Source organism: Falco punctatus, assembly GCF_963210335.1.
Source record: "Falco punctatus genome assembly, chromosome: 3".
Lineage (NCBI taxonomy): Eukaryota > Metazoa > Chordata > Aves > Falconiformes > Falconidae > Falco > Falco punctatus.
In genome coordinates this window covers 23,417,372-23,439,402 of record NC_137582.1, presented here as the reverse complement: position 1 = coordinate 23,439,402, position 22,031 = coordinate 23,417,372, and the positions used below count along the sequence as shown (strand labels likewise).

The following is a 22,031-nucleotide window of genomic DNA, read 5'->3' as shown; positions in this document are numbered from 1 at the left end:
TTTACTGAATACAGTATTTTCTATTATGTAATGGTATTTCATGTGATGTGTTGACACAATTATCATACAAAAGGAGCCTCATTAACAAAATACAAAATTCATGATAAAAAAGCTAAAAACCAAACCAGAAAATAAATTAACAGTATCTCTGTGAGGAGAAGAAAAAAATAAGTGTAAGTTTGTTGAAGCAAACATTTTAATCATCAGTGCTGGCAGTGTAATTCAAGAGTATCTACTTATATAACTACTACAATCAAAGTAAATGTACATTAAATGTTTCTGAAAACCACTAAGGGACATAAAACCATTTTCAAATTTAAGTACCTGGGTGCCTAAGCCCCATTAGTTTTTGAAGAACTTTCATATTCATGTATAAATGACAGACATTTAGTAGCCAAAAGAAGTGATGGAAATTTTAATCTTTAACCAAAACAAAGTTTTAAATTTTAAATCTAAGACTGTATGTGGCCACATACTTTTGAGGATCTGCTTTAAATATTTTAATTTTTTATTAATACTAAGTTGCAAAGTCACTCCTTTTGTCAGACATAAACATTCCTGTAACATAAATCAGTATGTGCTGCCATGCTCACTTACGCACACAGGATGGAAGCTGACCAGACCAGTTGTGATCCTGTTGACATATTCGTACTGAAGAACCAATCAGCCGAAAACCAGGACTGCACTGGTATACAACTGTGTCTCTATATCCATAATTTTCTCCAATTACTTGACCATTAACTATAAGATCTGGAATACCACAGTGACCAGCTAGATTTTTCAAAGTAAATAAAAAGGAAAAATGATCAGTAAATATGTCAGAGAAATTTTAAATATACCTCCTCAACTAAAGAAATCCTGAACATCTTGAAAATTTTTCAATGGATTTCATTCAAAGGTGTATTTTTAGTAACTCGGGGAAAACTGCAATACTGCATTTGTATAGGTAGGACTGTACACATACAAAAAAGTTACAAAAAGACAGTGTAGCAAAGAGATTAAATGTTATATATATTATCAAATTTCCTTTCAAAAAAATTTAGTAACTTCTTTTTATTAAAACCTGTAAAATTCAATATTATATCCCTTAGTAATATTTTAGTTAAGATTAAACTAAATAAAGTTTACATTACACCATTATACAATTAAATAAATATAACAAATCCATATAAACACAAATAAAAATAAAATAAATAAATTTTATAAGTATAAATCCATATGGTTGTTACAAATATAGCCTTCTTATAATGGAAAAAATTAAATTGCACAATTTATTACTGGATTCTGACTCTGAATTCTTTTCTATTCTTTCTCTACTATTGATCACAGAGAAATCACCAAGAGATTAACATGTTTGGGTTAAAGGCAGTCAATACAACATCCAAATGTCCAACAACCAAAAACCTTTCTATGTAAAACCTATCTACTAGCCTGTATTCTTAAAAGATGAGAACTATTTTATTTACACTATGAAAGTCACAAACAGGCATTTCATTTAGAGAGAGGCTGGGAAAAAGAATGAAGCATGGGTCATTTGTTATTATTTTTCTTAATGAACTCCGGAAAAAAGGGAATGTGATTCAGCACATAATGTGGTAATGCAAAATCCTCTGAGAATGGTTGACCTCTGGCAGAGAACTCACTGCAAAAACAAGTAAGGGAAGCAAGCAAAACATGCAATGTTTCAGGTAGCATTTTAGTGCAAATAAATATTACCAGACACCCAAACTCCTCTGCTCTCCTTTTCTCCTTTACTTCTCAGACTTTCCCCTCCTAAACAAACTCCCAAAATATGGGGTTGCTAATAAGAAAGGACACTTAGAGACATTATAGTTTGCATTGTTTTTTTTTTTTTTCCTTTGAACTTTTATGTGTTTATAATAAACTGATGTACTATTCAGCATTCTGCCTCATTCTTGCAAGGCTAGAAACTTCCTATGGAAAAAAAAAAATAAAAAAATTGCATATTGAGATTTTCTTATAGCTTGCATCTGCCAACTTAATTCTTGTATATCATTTAATTGTATGAATCATGATAAAACCATCAGAATTAATAATGTAGGTAGTATGTGAAACTTCACACAGATTAAATTGATGATTGCAATTTGACTTCTGTATAAGGAACAGGAATCCAAATTAGACACTCTTCAAAAATATATTCCCCCTTGTTTGTCTGCTTCCCATTTCCCTCGGTTTTACATAAGGACCAGGCATACTTCGAATGTGCTTTATGTTTTCTGTGATAATACAACATAATATGTTTAACACAATTTTTGTCAGAGTATTTCTTGATTCTCCAGGAAAGCCATAATCTCCTCAGCATGTAGTAGACTTTCTTGAACATGCCACAAAGGGCCCAATTTCCCTATCCTATCACATCTTTGATGATAAACAGGACTAACCAGATGCGGAGTAAATACTGAGCTGCAAAAGATCTGTTTCTATGAGAAATACAACCAGACAGTTTGCAGTGATTCAGACCATGTTCAGGGAAATATTTTTCTAATTGCATTTAATTGCAACATTTGACCTGGTTCTTAATTAAAATTTTAGTCTTGCTTTATTGCAGTGGAAGCAAGTACAGCACCAGAACGGTCAAGCTCTGTTTCCTGTGCAGAGGGAACAAAATTGAAGTCAGCCAGCACATCAGGTGCCTAAGTTCACACTGCAGTTGCTGCAACTGTGTGTGGACACTACAAAACCCACAGAACTGCAACAGGTGAAAAAATCATTGTAAATAACTTGTAAGTCTTGCATTAATGTCTCTGTCTATTTTGCAAAAATTTAAAATCACTTAAAATTCCCATCCTCTCAGCCTATCTCCTCTCACTGTCATAAACCTCTCAGACCCTTTTCTTTTTGTTCTTTTGACTTTTAAGTTTCTTTTTTCTTTCTCCTTTTCTTTTGACTTTCTTTGACATCCTCTGTTGACAAGGAAAGAGCAATGGATGTTGTTTACCTGGACTTCAGTAAAGCATTTGACACTGTTTTCTGCAGTCGTCTGGACAAACTGGCAAGGATTGGGTGGGTAGTCCGAGAGCTGGGTAGGGAATGGGCTAACAGGTTACACTTGGAAAGTGGTGATCAATGGTTTTTTTCCTCAGTCTGGCAGCCTGTCACAAGTGGGATTCCTCAGGGATTGATACAGGGCCCCACACTGTTCAACATCTTCATAAATGGTCCAGATGATGGGATTGAGAGCACCCTTACAAGTTTACTGATGGCACCAGACTGGGTGGTGAGGTGAACACATCAGAAGGGAGAGCCATTCTACAAAGAGACCTGGACAGGCTGGAAGAGCAGGATAGCAAGAACTGTATGAAGTTTAATGAAGACAAGTGCAAGGTCCTGCACCTGGGAAGGAATAACAGAAGAGCCCAACACTAGCTAGCAACTGTGTGGCTGGGGAGCAGCTTTGCCAAAAGCAGCCTGGGGGTCCTGGTGGACAACAGGCTGGACCTAATTCAGCAGTGTGCCGCTGTGGCAATGAAGGCAAATTGGATCCTGGGCTGCATGTGCGGGAGCATTATTAGCAGAGACAGAGATGTGATCATCTCAAGCTATTCAGCACCTGTCAAGCTATACCTGGAGTAGTGTCCATTCTTGTCACCATCACTGAAGAAAGATACAGACAGACTGGCGAGGGTCCAAAAGAAGGCCGTGAAGATAATCAAAGGGCTTGAGAACCTCCTCTTTGAGGAAAGGCTGATAGTGTTAGTCACTGAAGAAAAGAAGGCTCACAGGGGACCTCATCACAGTATTCCAGTACTTAAAGGGCAGCTACAAAGAGGACGGAGGCTCTTCCCAAAGAGAAGACAAGTGGCAGTGGGGACAAGTTGCACTGGGAAAGGTTTTATCTCGACATAAGAAAGAATTCTTTTTACAGCAAGAACGATCATTCACTGGAACAACCTCCCCAGAGATGTGATAGGAGTCCCCATCACTATAAGTTTTCAAGATGTGACTGGACTGGGTGCTAGATAAGCCCATCTCAGCTCCCTCTCCCATGAAAGGTTGGATCAGATGATCTTTCAAGGTCTCTTCCACCTTGGGCTGTTCTATGATTCTCTTCAAATCCCTCTGCCTTGATTATGCCCTTCCATTCTGTATAACACTACACCTTTAGAGCACTGACTACACTGCATAACTAATTGTGAACTAGTCACTATTAGTAAGGAAGTATATATTTTTTAAATAGTAGAGCCTACTCCTACCCTTGTGTAAGGTTTCCAAACTGAAAAATAAATAAATATAAATTATGAAGGATATTATAAAACTATAGTTCTACCATAACAGAATTCTAACTCAACTTATTGTGACAGTGGTAAGGAACTAAATATAATTTAAAACCAGGATATTTCAGAACTCTGACACATTTTTTATCTCAATTTTAAAAACCAAAATACTTTGTGATGTGCAGTATTTGTCTCCAGTTTTCACTCTAGTCTTCATGGGAAGTTTTGTATGACTGGGAGACATACAATTCAAAACAAACACTACATTCAAAAAACGTCAAAATTATGAGTTCTGCCCTATTTGTTTAATTTTCAAAATACCGTCTGTCATATAGGTGCATGTGGTAAGCAGTTCAGTATGTTTTATTCATATACGGAAAGTATATGTAATGGTATACACAGTTTCTGTTAAGAGAACCTCTGAGAATATTACAGAAATTTACACTAATTTATGCAGCTGAATAAATTCCTTAAGTTGCAAAAGTCAGAGACTCATTAATATTTTCCACTTTTTTTTCTTTATTTTCCCACCCTATTTCACACATCCACAGAACCAGTTTCCCTCAGAGGAAATAAAGAACTTTCATTTATAACAGTTGCTATCGCTAATTTTCCAACACAAAGAAAAAAAAAAAGCAAGAAAAAAGAAAAAAAAATCCCCAAACCAACAAAAAACACCACCACCATCCACACCCATATATGGAAGAGTAATTATTACTTGATTTCTCTTCCATTCTGCTCTGGTCTTGTGTTATTTCATCTAAAAACAAAGTGTTATTTTTTCTCATGACTATTAGTAAATTTCTTCCCTTTTCTCATTAGATACCTGGAGAAAATAATTTCATAATGTTAATCATGTTCATACATTAAGGATATGCTTATATTTATTACTGCATATCCTGGTAGTTTTTATGATCAATTCTGCTGTTAATTGTTTTTCAGGACTTCAATTTAAACTCTTATTTTAAGGGATTTGTGACAAATAAAGATACTTATTTCCCCTTATTAACATTCTGAAATGAATTTTTGAAGCACCATTCAGTAGCCTTTGACGCTTTTTGTGTATTAAGTGTTTGCAGATATATTTATAGGTGCATACATATGTAAATACATAAAAGTAGTTTTGAAGGGGTTTTTTGATTGTGAATTTTTTTAAAAGCTTTCAGATTACTGCTGATTCTTTGGTAGTCTGAGAAAAACAAATACTGTACATGTATAGTTTTCTGAGAAACTGCCTTTGTTTCTAAATGAGACATATTGTGCAATGGCATCAAAGATCAGCTCTATTCCCTCAATTTACCTCTCAGCTTTATCCCTAAAACCTTTTTGCACTCACTTGCTTGTATTTTATATAAATATACACACATACATACATATATATATATATTCTACCATGTAATTGATGTCAGTTTTGCCACACTGGTGTAAACAAAGAGTAACATACCATTTCACTACTGCAAAAAAATGTGCAAAACCATAAAGGGACATAATTTAAAATCAGTTCCCATTTGAGAAATATGTCACAATTACCCCAATTGAATCATTATGTAAAAGAAACATTTTCATTGTGAAATTTGGTATAATGAAACTGAATAAAATGACAAAACTGATTGTTGTAATAACTAGCCTTCATTCAATATAGCCATAAGGAGTGGTTAACTGTCTTCTGCAATGAGATAGCTAAATTATGCCTCCTAAATGCAATCCAGATACAAAACTGCTCAGGAACTAAGCTCCACACATGGAGCATTTCCACAGGGACTGAATGCAAATACTGCAAACTGCGTATCATATTGAAAGCACTCTCTTTAATAATTAAAAAAAAAATCTGCCAGAAAAACTATGGCAGAAAACTGAAAACAGATGTAAAAAAGATAAGGAAGTAGAAAGCAAAGGACTGCTGAGAAAAAACTAAGAGTACCGCAGGTAAAACAAAGAAACAAATAGTGAGCAACAACACTGTCTCTCTTTCTTGTTTGTCAGGAAATTTATTTTGTAAATAGAAGAGAAAGCAGTTAAGAAATACTGATGCTATTATCAATTTACACTCCTGCTTAAATAGCCAGTAAGTAGCTGAATATTTATTTATCATGGATAAAAGACTTAATCGTACTGCTATCTAAAGGCATATAATTTTTTCATCCCCAAAGTAATATTCTGATCCTAAGATCAATTACAAGCAAATATATAACTGTTGTAGTCACCTTGGAAGACTATTGAAAACACAAAATAAAACCAATCATATAGGATTTGTGGAAAATATAGAACAGAGGAAGTGGTTCAAGCAGTAAGATCAATATTGTACTTTTGATCTGCATTTATCAGAATGAATGTGTGAGAGAGATAAAAAATACACCCTTGCATACTACACTGTCAAATACAAACACATAACAAATAGAACATATACTGCACTGCATTAAGAATCAGGTTATGGATGGAAGAAAAGCTGAAATAAAATAAGTGAATGTTAAGAAAAATCTCCATTCAGTGATTTGCAACACTCAGATTATCCTAATTACTATTAGTGTGTGTGGAAATATTCTTACACTCTGGCAGTAAATAGCTGACTTCACATTAGGGTTCTAATATGCTGTCTACATTAGGATTCTAGACTATTTTAGACTATTCTAGACTGTTTTGAGGACTGTCTTGTTCATTGTAAATGTCTTTATTTTACTGCTGTATCATAAGACTGGGTGTAGTTCCATTTTTTCTGTGATAAGTATATAAAAGACCTATAGAGCAGTCCTACGAATCCAGTTGAGGCCCCTAGGTCTTAATGTAACCCATAATTTAAAATATCGAATCAAAAGATGTCACTTTTGTAAAGGCAATGAATGAAGGCTACAAAGAAAGAGATTAAATGTGAAGGTTTTACTGAGTAGCAGATTTGAAGGGGAAAATAAGCACTGTAACATTCTCAATTTCCTACCTAGCAAAGCTGAGAAGAATAAGTACGCAAAATATTATTAAGAAACAAAATTAGTCAAAAAGTAGGAATGAAGGATATTAAGAATGTGCAAGCACCAAATAAATTACCTATATTTACATGAAATCTAGCTCTAGCAATGAACTATGAGCATAATAACTTAGTGTCAGAACCTTTGAAATCTCAGCTGCAAATGAGGTTTCTTTTTGTGCAGATTGGTATCTGAAGATGCAAAAGTAGGAATAAATGAATACAGAATCTTTACATTAAATGGCAAAAATGTGCCTATGCTTATTTTAGCTGTCTGTAATGTCAAACATCATCATAGTAGTGAAAGAAATCTACCTATCAATATGTTATTGAAAAAGAGATTTGGTTATTATTCAACAAAGTTAATTAACCTGTCAAGATGACCTTAGCTGAGGAGGAAATAATTATTTGCTGGAAATTCGTTCTTCTTTGAAATGAACAGGCTTTCATTTCTCATAAGGATTTTTTTTTTTTTTTTTTACATCCTATTGTTCACAAACAACATCTTCGGTAGAAAATCACAGTATTGAAATGACACTGGCACAGCCCTCAACAAAACAGGTTTTGGGGTCTTCCTCCTGAGAGTTTCAGAAGTTCCTTACCTTGCCAGCTGTTCAAGCTGTACTAAAACTGTTCAGGATGAACACTAACGTTCTTTTAAATATTTTTTAATTCATGGCCCACAGAGGGAAGTTCTCTGCGGAATTCCTTGAAATGGCTGAATAATTCTTTAAAGATGAAACATCATATACCTAATTTGAAATCTAGTTGTTATTATTATGCAGTAGTATTAAAGAACAAAAGCATCTGGCTAACTCTAGATATATTAATTCAGTATCACTGGAGATACAGATTCCCTTTTAGTTGAAAAACCATGAGTTAAAAAAATATATTTTACAAACAGTGAAGAGAAACAACAGTGCTCGTATGTTTTCCCAAAAGTTTTGAGGATTAAAACAGTAGCAGAAAGGCTACACTTCAGAGGATACGTAGCCACAGAAACTTTTCAGTGACTGAAAGCTGATTGGAAAATATAAATACTACAGTTCCTTTGTCCTTACCTGGTAGAAATGTAAAGGTAACACTTACTCCTGAGCATGCATACCTTCCTCTCAGATAAAAGAACTGAAAGATAACTTCCCAGCTCTACTGTTCTACCTTGCCCTTCCAAATACATAAAAAATTGCATATAATCTAAATATGTATGCATTTCAGTTCCAGATTTAATTAACTACAACATACATAAAATTATTATTTTTTTCATATATTCTAATTCAATTATCTAACCTCTCCACTGGTGCTTTCATTCACTAATGTACACACATCTTATAAACTGGTCTGGTGAAAAAAAACTTTTCATCTCTTACCACGTTCTCTTTCAGTTACAAATTGACTGGAGGTGCTAAATAGAAGATCCCCACCTGTCCCCCCACACCTCTCCACAGCACTGATTGATTTATGCACTGCATATTCTTCACTGTCAGCTTACAAGGTTGCTTTGTCCCAGCTGGTATGTCTGCTATGCTTTTTACCCCATTGCCAGCATTGCTTTGTACAGAACTGTTAGATAATTGTTTTCTCATATGTCATCATTTTTTTCTTTGTGAGTAGCAGGCTGTCACCAATGACTCATCAGTATTTGGAATTAGTATTTTTGTGTGAAAAAAAGAAGAGAGAGTTGAGTAAAACAGGTAAAAAATCCTCAGCTAACAAGTCACAGGTGGTGTCTACATTAGCATTTTAGTTCAGATCTTCCTTGTAATTCTTAAATGTGCTGAGTGGCTTTGCTATGAACAAATTAGCTTCCTTTCAGAGGAAGCACATTGAGAAGCAAAATTCTAGGTTGCGCAAAACAAGTGTTTTATCTCCCTTTGGAGACAAAGAGGTCAAAATTGTTGACAGGTTCTTTTGAAAACTTAGAACCATATGAGTAATGACGACATTTAGCCCAGAGGACTAGACTAGATACCATCCAAGGAAAATTCTCTGAACCATATGTAATGCAGATATAGAGAATTCAGAACCAATTATTTGTCTCATGATCTGCTCCTTTCTGCTGGATTATTTGTTAACGCAGACAAAGACACAGTACATGAGGTTTACTGTTTCTCTTAGGAGAAAATATGAAAGGTACTCCTGATACTGTTATATGGCGAGTATGAACAAATGCTGACATTTAATGCTCATTCGAACCCAATTACCTTTTTTTCTACTACCTGTCTGTTTTTATTGAAAAATTCTCTAGTATTAGTCATGTATTGGAAACACACCTCCACACGTCTTATTGATCAAGTAAACTCCAGTCTTGATTTTTGCATTTTAATTCATATGGATACTTAGCATTTTATAAAGATGTGTTTAGTTCTTTGGTTGAACTAAATATAACATCATTTAATAACACGAAGATTAATAACAAAATAGGAGCTCTTATAGATTTTTAAAAGATTTAATCATATTTCATTGTTTATCTTGATTTCAGATTTAATAATAACTTGCAGAACTTAACACACATCATTCCAGCAATTGCTGATTCTTCCTAGGACATATGTAGGAAATGACAGAAATTAATTTTGTTAAATGCAGGAGACAATACCAACAAATCTGGTTTATCAATATGTTTAGGTGTCAGGAGGAACTGAGAAAGAAGAAGGAATTATGAAATAAGAGTGTAGTCCAGCTGAATTGAAGATGATGGATTTAGAACTTAAAGAAAGTGAAATGTTGGAGTAAGCTCACCAATCAATCAACAAAAAAGAAGTTTGCATAAGATACCTTTCCTCTAATGAGTTTAACGGTTGAAAAGAATCTTTTTTCCCAATTTTCACATGGTTTTCATTGATATAACATCTAAGTATCTTCGAAAAGTACTTTCAGTTCTGCAACTAACACAACTGAGAGAAACTCAATACAATTAGATACCCCCAAAGAGAAGTATGAAACTTTGTACATTACAGTAACAATAAGCAAGGTCCTAGAAAGAAATCAGAATGCTTTGGAATAATCTAAGAAAACAGCTGCTGCTTTTAAGTATAAGGATTGGATCCAAGAGAAATGCTTTTCAAATCACACTGTATTTTTGTTTCGTAGCTTTACTTTGTTAGTTTTTGTTAACTAGGTTTTCTGAAACAGCAACCAAAATAAAACAGTAAACGTTTTAAAAGCTAACAAATGACCTCAAGAAAATTCATTTCAGCACATAGTAATCTCCACAACATCAACTTCTGTCCACAATCACTTTAAAAATTGTGCTGCTTTCTGGAAACATCTATGTATTTCCTCCTTCCAAGCTACGTTAGCATAAAAAAGAAAAAAAAAAAAAGAAAAAAGAAAAAAAAAAAGAGTATTCCTGATTCTCAAATCATGATGTTGTAAAAGTAATGATCTTCTGCTAGTACTTTTCCTTTGTGTTAATAAAAAGTCTGAAAATTGTGCTAATGAAGAAAGGGAAGAAAATCCCAGCATTAGAGAAATCTTCTGAAATGTTAAGAAAATATATTCATCATTCACATATCAGTCAAAAAATCTGAAAGTACTATGGAGTTAATGAAGTAGACCCTATTTATTTTCAATCTAGGAAATGCTTTGTTTAATAAATAGCTAATTACAGACATTAAAATAAATAAAAAACCCTCAAAACTTTTTATATTTATGAAAATTTATGTTTCAATGATTGTTGTTACTCATGTCAGTAAATTAAAGCAAATAAAATTACTGTCATAAATAAAATAATATTAATGTGTTCATTTTTCATATAAGCAGGAACAGAAGATTACTTTCTTAATCAAGTTTTTAAATATTTTTCCCTAAGGAAAGTGTATGAAATATACACATATTTGTCAGTCTCTTTTTATGAATACGTTATCAAATAGAAATCTATTGTATGTTTCTGAACGCATCCTCAGTAAGTTTGCGAATGACACCAAATTGCAGGGGAGTGTTGACCTGCTGGAGGGAAGGAAGGCTCTACAGAGGGATCAGGACAGACTGGATCGATGGGCCAAAGCCAGTTGTACGAGGTTCAACAAGGCTTAGTGCCAGGTCCTGCACTTGGGTCACAGCAACCCCACACAATGCTACAGGCTGGGGCAGAGCAACCGAAAGCTGCCTGGGGGGAAAGGACCTGGGGGTGCTGGCTGACAGTCAGCTGAACGAACATGAGCCAGCAGCGGGCCCAGGTGGCCAAGAAGGCCCATAGCATCCTGGCTTGTATCTGAAACAGTGTGGCCAGCAGGACTAGGGAAGTGATTGTCCTTCTGTGGTCAGCACTGGTGAGGTCATACCTTGAATCCTGTGTTCAGTTTTGGGTGCTTCACTACAAGAAAGACACTGAGGTGGTGGAGTGTGTCCAGAGAAGGGCAACGAAGCTGGTGAAGGGTTTAGAGAACAAGACTTCAGGAAAAATTTCATTACTGAAAGGGTGGTCAGTCATTCGAATAGGTGTCTTGGTTTCAGCTGGGATAGAGTTAATTTTCTTCTTAGTAGCTGGAGCAGTGCTGTGTTTGGGATTTGGTGTGAGAACAATGCTGATAACACACTTATTTTTTACTTTTTGCTGGGTAATGTTTATACTAAGTCAAGGACTTTTTAGTTTCTCAGGCCTTGCCAGCAAGAAGAATGGAGAGGCACAAGAAATTGAGAGGGGATATAGCTAGAACAGTTGATCTGAACTAGCTGAAGAGCTACTCCATACCATGGGATGTCATGCTTGGTATTTAAATTCAGGAAGGGGGAAGGGTGACCGTGGCCAGTCAATTGTTGCTCGGGACTGGCTGGGCATCCGTCAACAGGTGGTGAGCAGTTGTATTGTGCATCACTTGTTTTCTTTTCTCCCTTCCCTTTAGATTTCATTCCTCTCCCTTTCTCCTTCTTTTTCATTATAAATGTTGTTGTTGTCAATATTATTATTATTAGTCTTTTGCTTTATTTTAATTATTAAATTGTTCTTATCTCAACCCTTGAGTTTTATATTCCTTTCTGATTCTCCTCCCCATCCTTCTAGGTGAGGGGGGGAGTGAGCGAGTGGCTGTGTGGCACTTCAATACTGGCTGGGGTTAAACCATGAAAACAGGCTGTCCAGGTAGGTGGTGGAATCAGCATCCCTGGAGGTGTTTAACCAATACCTGAATGCAGTGCTAACATCGTTTAGTGGTGAACTTGGCAGTTAAAGGTTGGACTTGATGATCTTAAAGGCCTTTTCCAACTTAAATGATTCTATGAATGTTTCTCCAGGATTCATTACATAGACTTTCCCTCAGAAACCGATGTAATGTTTTCAGTATAGAAGATGATCAAGCACAATAAATTGTAAGAGGCAGCCTTGGAGACAGAACAGTCAAGTTCTGCCTTTGACTGTTATTTTAAAAGGCTAAAGTGATATTTTTCCTTATTTTTGCACTATAAAATCTTGGGAAACATTTATTTGTTTTTTAGACTTACACAACAGAATTACTTCAAGAGTTTTCTGTTTTGGTTTGTGTTTTTTTTTTACATTTTGAACACTGTTTTTTCTCACCAGCTATAAAGTATAAGAATACTCATCAAGAACTCAATTTCCCACTACCCTTAATGAAAGATCAAGTCAAGATCATTACATTAATATGATCATTCACACACTGTTAAATTGTTGTTTAGGTATGAGGAAAAAAAGTGAGGTTCAGAAAGGAGGACAGTTGTGTTAAGTGTTCTAATTCTCTTTGCCATCTACTGTCTTCTAAGATTCAATAGCCATTGAATACATAAAGTACTGTTCTTCAATTTGTAATAAACGAAGCGGGATTGGAAAAAGAAAGACAAAAAAGGGCTATGAAAACTATCAACATATTATGACACTATTATGGCTGTCATTAAAATAACGCATTACTGTCTACAATGTTACGGAATTTTATTTGTGCTGTAATACAGTTTGGCTTTTAGTGATTTTTTTTTTTTTTTTTTTTTTGTGATTTAAAGCTTACCTATGTTCTAGTTTTCTTCTATATCTAATTAGGTTCAACACTAACTAGTTTTAGCTTCTGCTGCTACTTACATTCTTATTTATTCCACCTTTCATAAATTTTTCAGATTATGCATAAATGGAATGAAAATTGTTTAACAGAATGATTACTCAGAAATTATCTGGCTAGCACTTTTGAAAAAATAACTTGTATTTTTGAACAAAATACTTGGACAAGGACATTGTTTTATCCTGTAGGATTTCATTAATGTAATCTAAATGTACTCTTAAGGTCATTTCAATGCTTAAAATAGAAATATGCTGGTAGCCACTTGAGTCCAAGCATAGCTTCATTTTTCAGCGAGTGGAAAGGCTCTAAGACTAATGATAAATTTTTTTTGCAGCTGAGAGCAGAAAATGTTAGAAGGTGAAATTTGATTTTTTTCTTACTATTTTTCAGTAAATGAAAACAAACACCAGAATTTATTCATAAGTTGCACAAAAATGTATTTATTGGATCATTGCAATACCTGTAGCATTACAATGCTCTGTAGATTTTTTTTAGCTGTAAAAATTTTTTTTAGCATAAAAAGCTGTATTTTATGTCCTTTCTCCCACAATCTACCATTTAGTTAATTTCTGCTACTTTCTCCACCTTCTGACAACACTTTCTTTCTCAACCTTCTTAAAACTTTTTTTCTAGCTTCTGATTTGTCATTAGCCGAACCAACCTCTCTAAGTCCCAAATTACTTGTTGAAAAAACAAGAATTGAACAGTTAGTCTAAATCTTTCCAGAAAGCTTATTCCCACACAGTGATATAGCACACCAGGCAGTGCTGCTGCAAGAGAAATTAGGTAGCTGTTACCCTGTCTTTTTTATAAATTTGCTCAGTCACTAGCTTTTTTTTTTTTTTTTTTAAATAAAAAATAGCTATACATGCTTTTTTTATGCTATATATGATGTATACTCCCTTTACTACATTCTATTTATGTAAGTAAAAATTTATTTATGCTCTCTTCAACAATTTGCCATCATTTAAGCTTTGAAGATATATATTTGAAGATTTATTCTACTTCTATTTGTCTGATAAAGAGGTATCTTTTAGGTTACTGTTTCCCCTCCTTGACAGGTGGTTGTTTTAACACATTGTATTAACAGTTTATTGTTACTGGACATCATGTTATATGAACTTAATAGTAATGAATCTCTTCTGAGAAGTAAAAAAAGTTTTGTTTCATCTGAAAATTAATTACTTCAGTGTCTTAAGTTTGAAGTAGAGATTATGCATCCTCTTCCTATTACTCAGCTTATATTACATTTTTATTGCTACAGACAAATGTAAGAGAAATTAAATTCTTTCTGTGTGATTTGCACTTGACAAAGTTATTTTGGCAAAATTCTTAAATGCAAGTATTTTACCAGGGTGCTATTCACAAGTAGCAGACAATTTGGCTTGTTTTAGATTAATATTTCTGTGATGAAAATTTTTACATATCTCCAAAACTCAATAGTTGCAAACTTTGTAGACAAACCAGTAAAAATAGAAAAGGAAGGAAAAATAGGGCATAACATTTTGATTACACACATATTATGGTGTCCCAAAACTTTTAGATTTAAACCAATATTTTTTACAATTTCTGACAACTTGCAAGTAAAATAAAATGAAACATTAAGATCTTTTCTTTTTTTCCCTCTCTGCTAAATGGCTTTCATTGTAAAAGTGAAACATAAACAAAGCCTGTCTGTTCCCCTCAGCTGTATGGCAGGAAACATTCCAGGCTCAGACTTGTAGCTTGATAGGCAACACTTCTGCTCATTCTGCAGTCATTCATATTGAAATTAAGTGAAGATTTTGCACGACATAATGCTGTATTACAGAAGGAAACTTATTTCAGATGGAGAGTAGTCTAAAAAGGGAAACTGCAATCTACACAAAGAGATATTGCAACAACCCCCTATATTTAATGTATATACTAGTTCAGATTCTTCTGAAAGCCTCAGTTTCTAGATATTCTTTTATAGTCTCATGCCCCACAAATGTCAAGGTACAATACAACTTTCATATTGCATTCTAAAATCAGAATGCTATGATAGATTTCATTTCAACTGAAACTAAAATTTTAATTACATATAGAATTAAAATCAATGTCTCTACAGTTAACATAATAACCCAGATCAAGTTACACATGATAATAATGAATTTAAAAAAATCCCAAAATTGTTTCACTGAGATCAGAAGTTCATTTTATTCATAACTGATTCAGGAACTGTTGTCTGTATTATACAGTTTCTGGATAATGATTTTCTTCTCAGAAATAATGCTGCAGTGCTCCTGTCAAAGGTTCCACAGTTACTATTTTTTTTCTGTGCCTTTTGCAGTTCTATAACATAACCACTGAGTTCAGGTGGACTATGCAGATATTTTGCTATGGATATATATTAAAGTTGACACATACGGAATCAATCAGTCTTGCTGTTTATGTATAGGTCTGTTTTAGAGATATAAGCAGCAGTTCAGTAACAAGTTTTTACATGTTGAGAAGATACTGAAAAAAGGATTCAGTCTATGGAAAGGTAACTATAGTTATAATTTGGTAAGAAAAACAACCCAGACATACACATATTTAAAATGCAGAACTCTTTTCAATGTCTGTGCTAACTGAAGGAGGCAAGCTGATTCATTTTGTCTTACTTTTGCCTGGTAGAGAGAAAGAAAATAGGCAAGCCATGATAGTAGTAGCCATACCTAAACATCTGGTCTCCATTCCTCTCCAGAGTCCAGAAGACAGACATTCCCTCACCGCAGAGCCAACTAGCATGTATCCTGAGTCACAAGTAAATATAGCTGTAGATCCATATGTGATTTGAGTTCCAATCTTATTCCCATTTGGAGGTGTAGGAAGTTCTCCACATGAAATAACTTTATGGCAAAATCAAAACAAAACAGAAATGTACAGCTGAGTATCACAAACAAACATACAATACTACTTATCAACCAGTCAACCACATCAATAAATTTCACAGCTTGAAGTATTTTGCTGTGTAGAAAAAAAAAGAATAAAACCTGCATACAAAGACTATTACTTCCCCAGAAATAATACTTATTAGAAGGGGGAACGGGATGGGATGGGACACATACACACCAACCAATTAAAATTCTCTGTAAAGCTACAAACCTCCACCATTCAGAACATTATTATTTGCTATTTAATTACTTTGGTTTTATCAATTACTTTTCCTTTAATATTGGAATATCACAATTGTTGCTATTTAAAAATATATCTTTATATTTCTTTAGGAAGATGTCATGTTTATTTTCTAGTTCATAGTTAAATGCTTGCCCCAGTATACACACAATATGTTGTTATAATGAGTGAATGATGTGTGTGGAATTCCTTGCTATTCATTTGCAATTCCACGCAACTTTTCATTCAAAATAACATTTTTTCTTTCATAACCTTCTTTTAAGAATTATTTAAAAGGACTTTACTATTAGTAAATAAGAGGGTGGCTTATCAAAATGTGAAAGAAGCCAGTGCGCTTTATGCAAAAAAAAAGTGATTGGTAATATTGTAAATAAAACTTTCCAAAACATAGTGAAAAAAGTTTGTCTTTTAAAGGAAAAAGGGTTACAAATAGTATGCAAAATATCTATATATAGAGAGATGCAGACATATACACAATGTTTAATAATAGCAGAGGTGAAATATTGCAATTAAATTTTGAAAATCCTCTAAATTATATATTAATTTCCAGTACGTTATAAAGAATTCAAAATTAAGATTATTAAGAATATTATTATTAAGAAATTAAAATTAATTTTCAATATAATTAATCTGTCTTCAGAACTGCATTTTTCTAGACTACACAGCATTCCTGACCTAGAAAAATATATAGGAAAATGTTCTTTGTTACTTAGTTGTACCTTCACGGATTTAGGGACCTTTAAAATCCAGAAGCATGCTTACTGGTATTTCCTTGTCACTAAAACTAATGGATTGTATTTGTAAATAGCAGCCTGTAGGATAGCCAGGAATTGCAGCCAGGAACATTTTTTATTATTAACTGATTCCAATATTTAACTAGTTAATTTCTAATTCAGCCAAATAAAACATTTTTATCTGAAACCTGTACAGCAGATGCAGATACAGCATGTACTCACTTTGGCAGTAAGGCCGCTCATTTCTCCAACTCCAGGTACCATTAGCAAGACACTCGATAGATGCTGGTCCCAAACCATAATACCCTGGATCACAACTGAAAACTACTTTTGTTTTATACTCATAATGTGAACCATTCACTATTCTCCATCTTCCATGTTCCAGTGTGAAAGAATTGATGCTCGGACATGTAACAACTTCCAAAATAACAAAAACACACAGTTATTTGTGGCTTAGTACAGGCAAATGAGGAAAATCTGTACAATTACTAATTCAGAAATGTATTTTAAACACAGTGACATAATATTTGAAGAGTAAGGCTTTATTTGAAATTGCCTAGTTAGCAGGTACAACTTCTATCATTTAATTAATAATGATCAATGGCCCAGACAGAGCAGTGATTGTGTATGCAGAGCTAGGCAACTGGTGTAGAGAGAGAATCTATACCACGGTTGAATTCACTGTAGATTGATAGTAATGGAACTCCTGTGACACTTTACATCAAACATCAGAATCTTTACTAAAATGTTAGCTGAATTTCAATATAGGAATTATTTTTCTACCAATGTAAATTCTATGAGATCTTAAAGACTCATTTGGAGAGTCTGCACATTGGTGACAGGTAAAATAATGTCCATATCCAAGGTGGTTTTTCAGCAGCTACACATTTTTATCTGATGTCTTAATTTTATGTGTTCTTCCTCTAAAAAACTTATGTTCCACAACTCTAATAGAAAAAGGTTAACAAGGATTATAATATTTTCCATAATCAAAAGGCACAGAGGAAAATCTTTGCTGGTTACTACTTTCTCTGTCTCCATTTGGATTGGTTCTTTAGATAGAGGAAGAGGCATGAGGCAATACAATTTACAAGAACAAGAAAAAGAAACAAAAGGAAAAATGGAAAATCCTTGAAAATTATTCTAGGGTATGTTTTCCTTCCTTTCCAAAATTCATTGGGTGAGATAATCCAAATCTTAATGTGCATCAGACACTCTGACTTTTTTTATCAGTCTTACAATCACCTGGGTTTGCATACCCCATTAATAACTGATGGTATCCACTTCTCTTTGGGACTGAACATGCACTTTCTCTTTACTGATGTTCCCCCAGGTTTAGATCGTGTAGGATTACAGTGATGGGCTGAATATAAACAATAAGAAGCAGGTTCAAACAAATATCCCAAAGTACTAAAGACTTTGCAATTCTGGATAGTAAATAGGGTTTGTTAACAGTATATGAACTGTGCAGCTGTCACTGATGAGATGGCTCTTCCATAAACCTCTGCAGCCATTAATTTTGCTACAGCTGTAAATAAATTATCAGAGTGAATGTATTCTATGTGTAATATATTTCTTCTGCTCTCACAGAATGTTTCAACATATATCTCAGATAGACACATTTCAAATAGGTGTTTTGCAATAATCTAATAGCAGATATTATTCATAAATTAAAGTAAACAGAAGGTGAAAGTTTAAGTAATGTGAAGAGTTGTGCCTTGCATAAAACCCCAAAATGTACAGCCAGGTTCTTACTCACTGTGGGCTTTTTACATGTTACTTACCTACACAGCGAGGTGTTTTATTGTGATTGCTCCAGGTACCATCCGGCTGGCAGACTGCAGTAGTAAGTTCCTTGGCTGATAGTCTATATCCATCATTGCAAAAATAAGTAACGTGTGTGCCAACTAAATAATCTGTAGTTAATATCCCACCATTTAATGGAGCTTTAGGAATGCCACAAGATATTGCTGAGTAAAGAGAAAGACATAGTTACTTTGTATCTTCTTCACTATAAGCTTCCACTCATCTCAGAGGGTTTAAGCATTGAAACAACAATCTTAAATTGATAAAAATTACTTTTTAACACAATAATGTTTGTTTCAGTGTACAAAAAAAAAATCCCTTAAAATTTTAGGAAATTAAACCTCAGAAAGTTTTTGTCTTTCAGTAGAGGAAGTTAAAAATAGTGCAGCTATCCAAATGCAGAAGACAATCAAAGAGGGAGTAAAGAATATCTGGGAAAAATATGATCAACGTGGTTGAATGAGTAAAACACCAGTCTAAGATATCAGGAATCTAGTTTGTACTTCAGGTTTCTTCCATCAGATACACTCTGTGACCTCTGGCAAAGCACTAAAATTAACTTTCAACAGTCTAGTTTTCCTCCTGCAAAGCAGAAATAAAATATCCTTTTAAAAATATTGAACCATAGAATCATTTAGATTGGAAGTGACATTAAAGACCATTTAGTTCCAACCCACCAGCCAAGGGCAGGGACACCTTCGACTAGAACAGGCTGCACAAAGCCCCATCCATCCTGGTCTTCAACACTTCCAGGGATCAGGTACCCACAACTTCCCTGGGAAATCTGTTCCAGTCTCTCACCACTGTCATGGTGAAAAATTTCTTCCTTGTATCTAATCTAAATCTACCTTCCTTCAGTTTAAAGCCATTCCCCCTTGTCCTATCACTATAGGCCCTTGTAAAAAGGCCACCTCCAGATTTATTATAGGCCCCCTTGAGGTACTAAAAGGCCAATGTAAGGTCTCCCCAAAACCCTCTCTTCTCCAGGCTGAACAACCCTAACTCTTTCAGCCTGTCTTTGTAGGAGAGGTACTCCAGCCCTCTGATAATCTTCATGACCCTCCTCTGGACTCACTTCAACAGGTCCATGTCCTTCTTATGTTGCAGGTCCCAGAGCTGAACATACTACTCCAGGTGGGATCTCACAAGAACAGAGTAGAGGGCCTCCTTCAGCCTCTTGGCCATACCTCTTTTGATGCAGCCCAGAACATGGTTGGCTTTCTGGGCTAAAAGCACACATTGCCAGCTCATGTTGAACTTGTCATCCACCAGCACCCACAAGTCCTTTTCCTCAGGGTTGCTCTCAGTTCATTCCCTACCCAGCCTGTATTGATACTGTGGGTTGCTGTGACACAGGTGCAGGACCTTGCACTTGGACTTGTTGAATTTCATGTTTGCATGGGTCCACTCTCAAGCCTGTCAAGGTCCCTCTGAACGGCATCCCTTCCCTCCAGTGTGTTGACCATACCACTCAGCTTGGTGTCACTGCAGACTTGCTGAGGGTGCACTCATTCCTACTGTCCATGTTGCCAACAAAGATGTTGAACAGTGCCAGTCCCAATACCAACCCCTGAGGAATGCCACTTGCTACTGGTCTCCACTTGGACATCAAGTCATTGACTACAACACATTGAGTGCAACCATCCAGCCAACTCCTTATCCACTGAGTGGTTTATCCATCAAATCTATGTCTCTCCAGTTTAGAGGCAAGGATGTCATGTGTGTAAAATACTTTGCACAAGTCCTGGTAGATGATGCCCGTTGCTCCTCCCTCATCCACAAATACTAACACTGTTGTAGAAGGCCACCAAATCTGTCATGCGTAATTTGCTTTTAGGGACGCCATATTGGCTGTCACCAATCACCTCCTTATTTTCCATATGAGTTAGAATAGTTTCCAGGAGGATCTGATCCATGATCTCGCTGGGCACAGAGGTGAGACTGACTGGCCTGTAGTTCCCCACACATTCCTTTTTTCCCCTTTTAAAAATGGCAGTTATGATTCCTCTTTGCCTGTCAGTAGAACTTCACCAGACTGTCACAACTTCTCAAATATGACGGAAAGTGGATTAGCAAACTCATCTACCAGTTCCCTCAGGACCCGTGGATATATCTCATCAGGTCCTGTGGACTTGTGCATTTTCATGTTCCTTAAATGGTCTCAAACCTATCTTACCCTACAGTGGGTGGTCCTTCACTCTCCCAGTCTCTACCTTTGCCTTCTGTGACTTGGGCGGTGTGGCTGGAGTACTCGTCAGTGCAGACTGAGGCAAAAAAGTCATTGAGTACCTCAGGCTTCTCCATGTCCCTGGTAACCAAGTCTCCCATTTCCTTCCAAAGAGGGCCCACATTTTCCCTAGTCTTCCTTTTATCACAAACATAAGTCTAGAAGCTTTTCTTGTTGCCTTGACATCTTTGGCCATATTTAATTCTATCAGGACTTTGGTATTCCTAACCTGATCCCTGGCTGCTTGGCCGCCCAGGCTTTCCACCCTTGCAGGCTTCCGTTTAGCGTTTGCGTTTATCCAGTAGCTCCTTGTTCATCCATTCAGGCTTTTTTTTGCCTAACTTCCTCTTTGTTGGAACACATCACACCTGAGCTTGGAGGAGGTGATCCTGGAATATTAAGCAGCTTTCTCAGGCCCCTCTTCCCTGCAGGCCTTTATCCCATGGTGCTCTAACAAGCAGATCCCTGAAGAGGTCAAAGTCTGCTCTCTGAAGGCCAGGGTAGTGATCTTGCTGTGTGCCCTCATCACTGCCCTAAGTATACTGAACTCCACCATTTTGTGGTCACTGCAGCCAAGGCTGCCCTTGAGCTTCACATTCCCCAGCAGCCTCTCCTTGTTGGTGAGATCAAGGTCTAGCATGACACCTCTCTTTGTTGGCACCTCTAACACTTGGAGAAAGAAGTTGGAAATTGGCAAATGAAAGTGTAAGCCGCTTTTTTTTTTTTTTTTTTTTTTTTTTTAATTATTCAGCAGAAAGAAAAGATGTGGCTTTAAATAATGCTCTGTCTGTTTTGGGAATAAAATCAAAACTAAGCCTTTTCCACATTTTAACACCACACTTATAATGCAGGTCAGATTGGAAAAAAAAAGAAAAAAAAAAAGGCTTAGACACTTAACACTTACTTTACTTTGAAGTGGAATCTTAAGCC

At 35.4% G+C, this 22,031-nt stretch overlaps 1 protein-coding gene across 1 annotated transcript in view; it reads right to left on the bottom strand.

Annotated features, from left to right (window-relative positions):
- CSMD3 (CUB and Sushi multiple domains 3) overlaps nucleotides 1–22,031 on the bottom strand; it is a 740,574-nt gene that overhangs the window by 72,069 nt on the left and 646,474 nt on the right. Inside the window, exons 50-53 of the mRNA XM_080381544.1 lie at nucleotides 18,853–19,038; nucleotides 17,291–17,485; nucleotides 15,875–16,048; nucleotides 598–771 (exon numbers count right to left, since the gene is read on the bottom strand). Of these exons, the coding sequence (XP_080237670.1) occupies nucleotides 598–771; nucleotides 15,875–16,048; nucleotides 17,291–17,485; nucleotides 18,853–19,038 (729 nt within the window). The remainder of the gene's footprint in view (nucleotides 1–597; nucleotides 772–15,874; nucleotides 16,049–17,290; nucleotides 17,486–18,852; nucleotides 19,039–22,031) is intronic.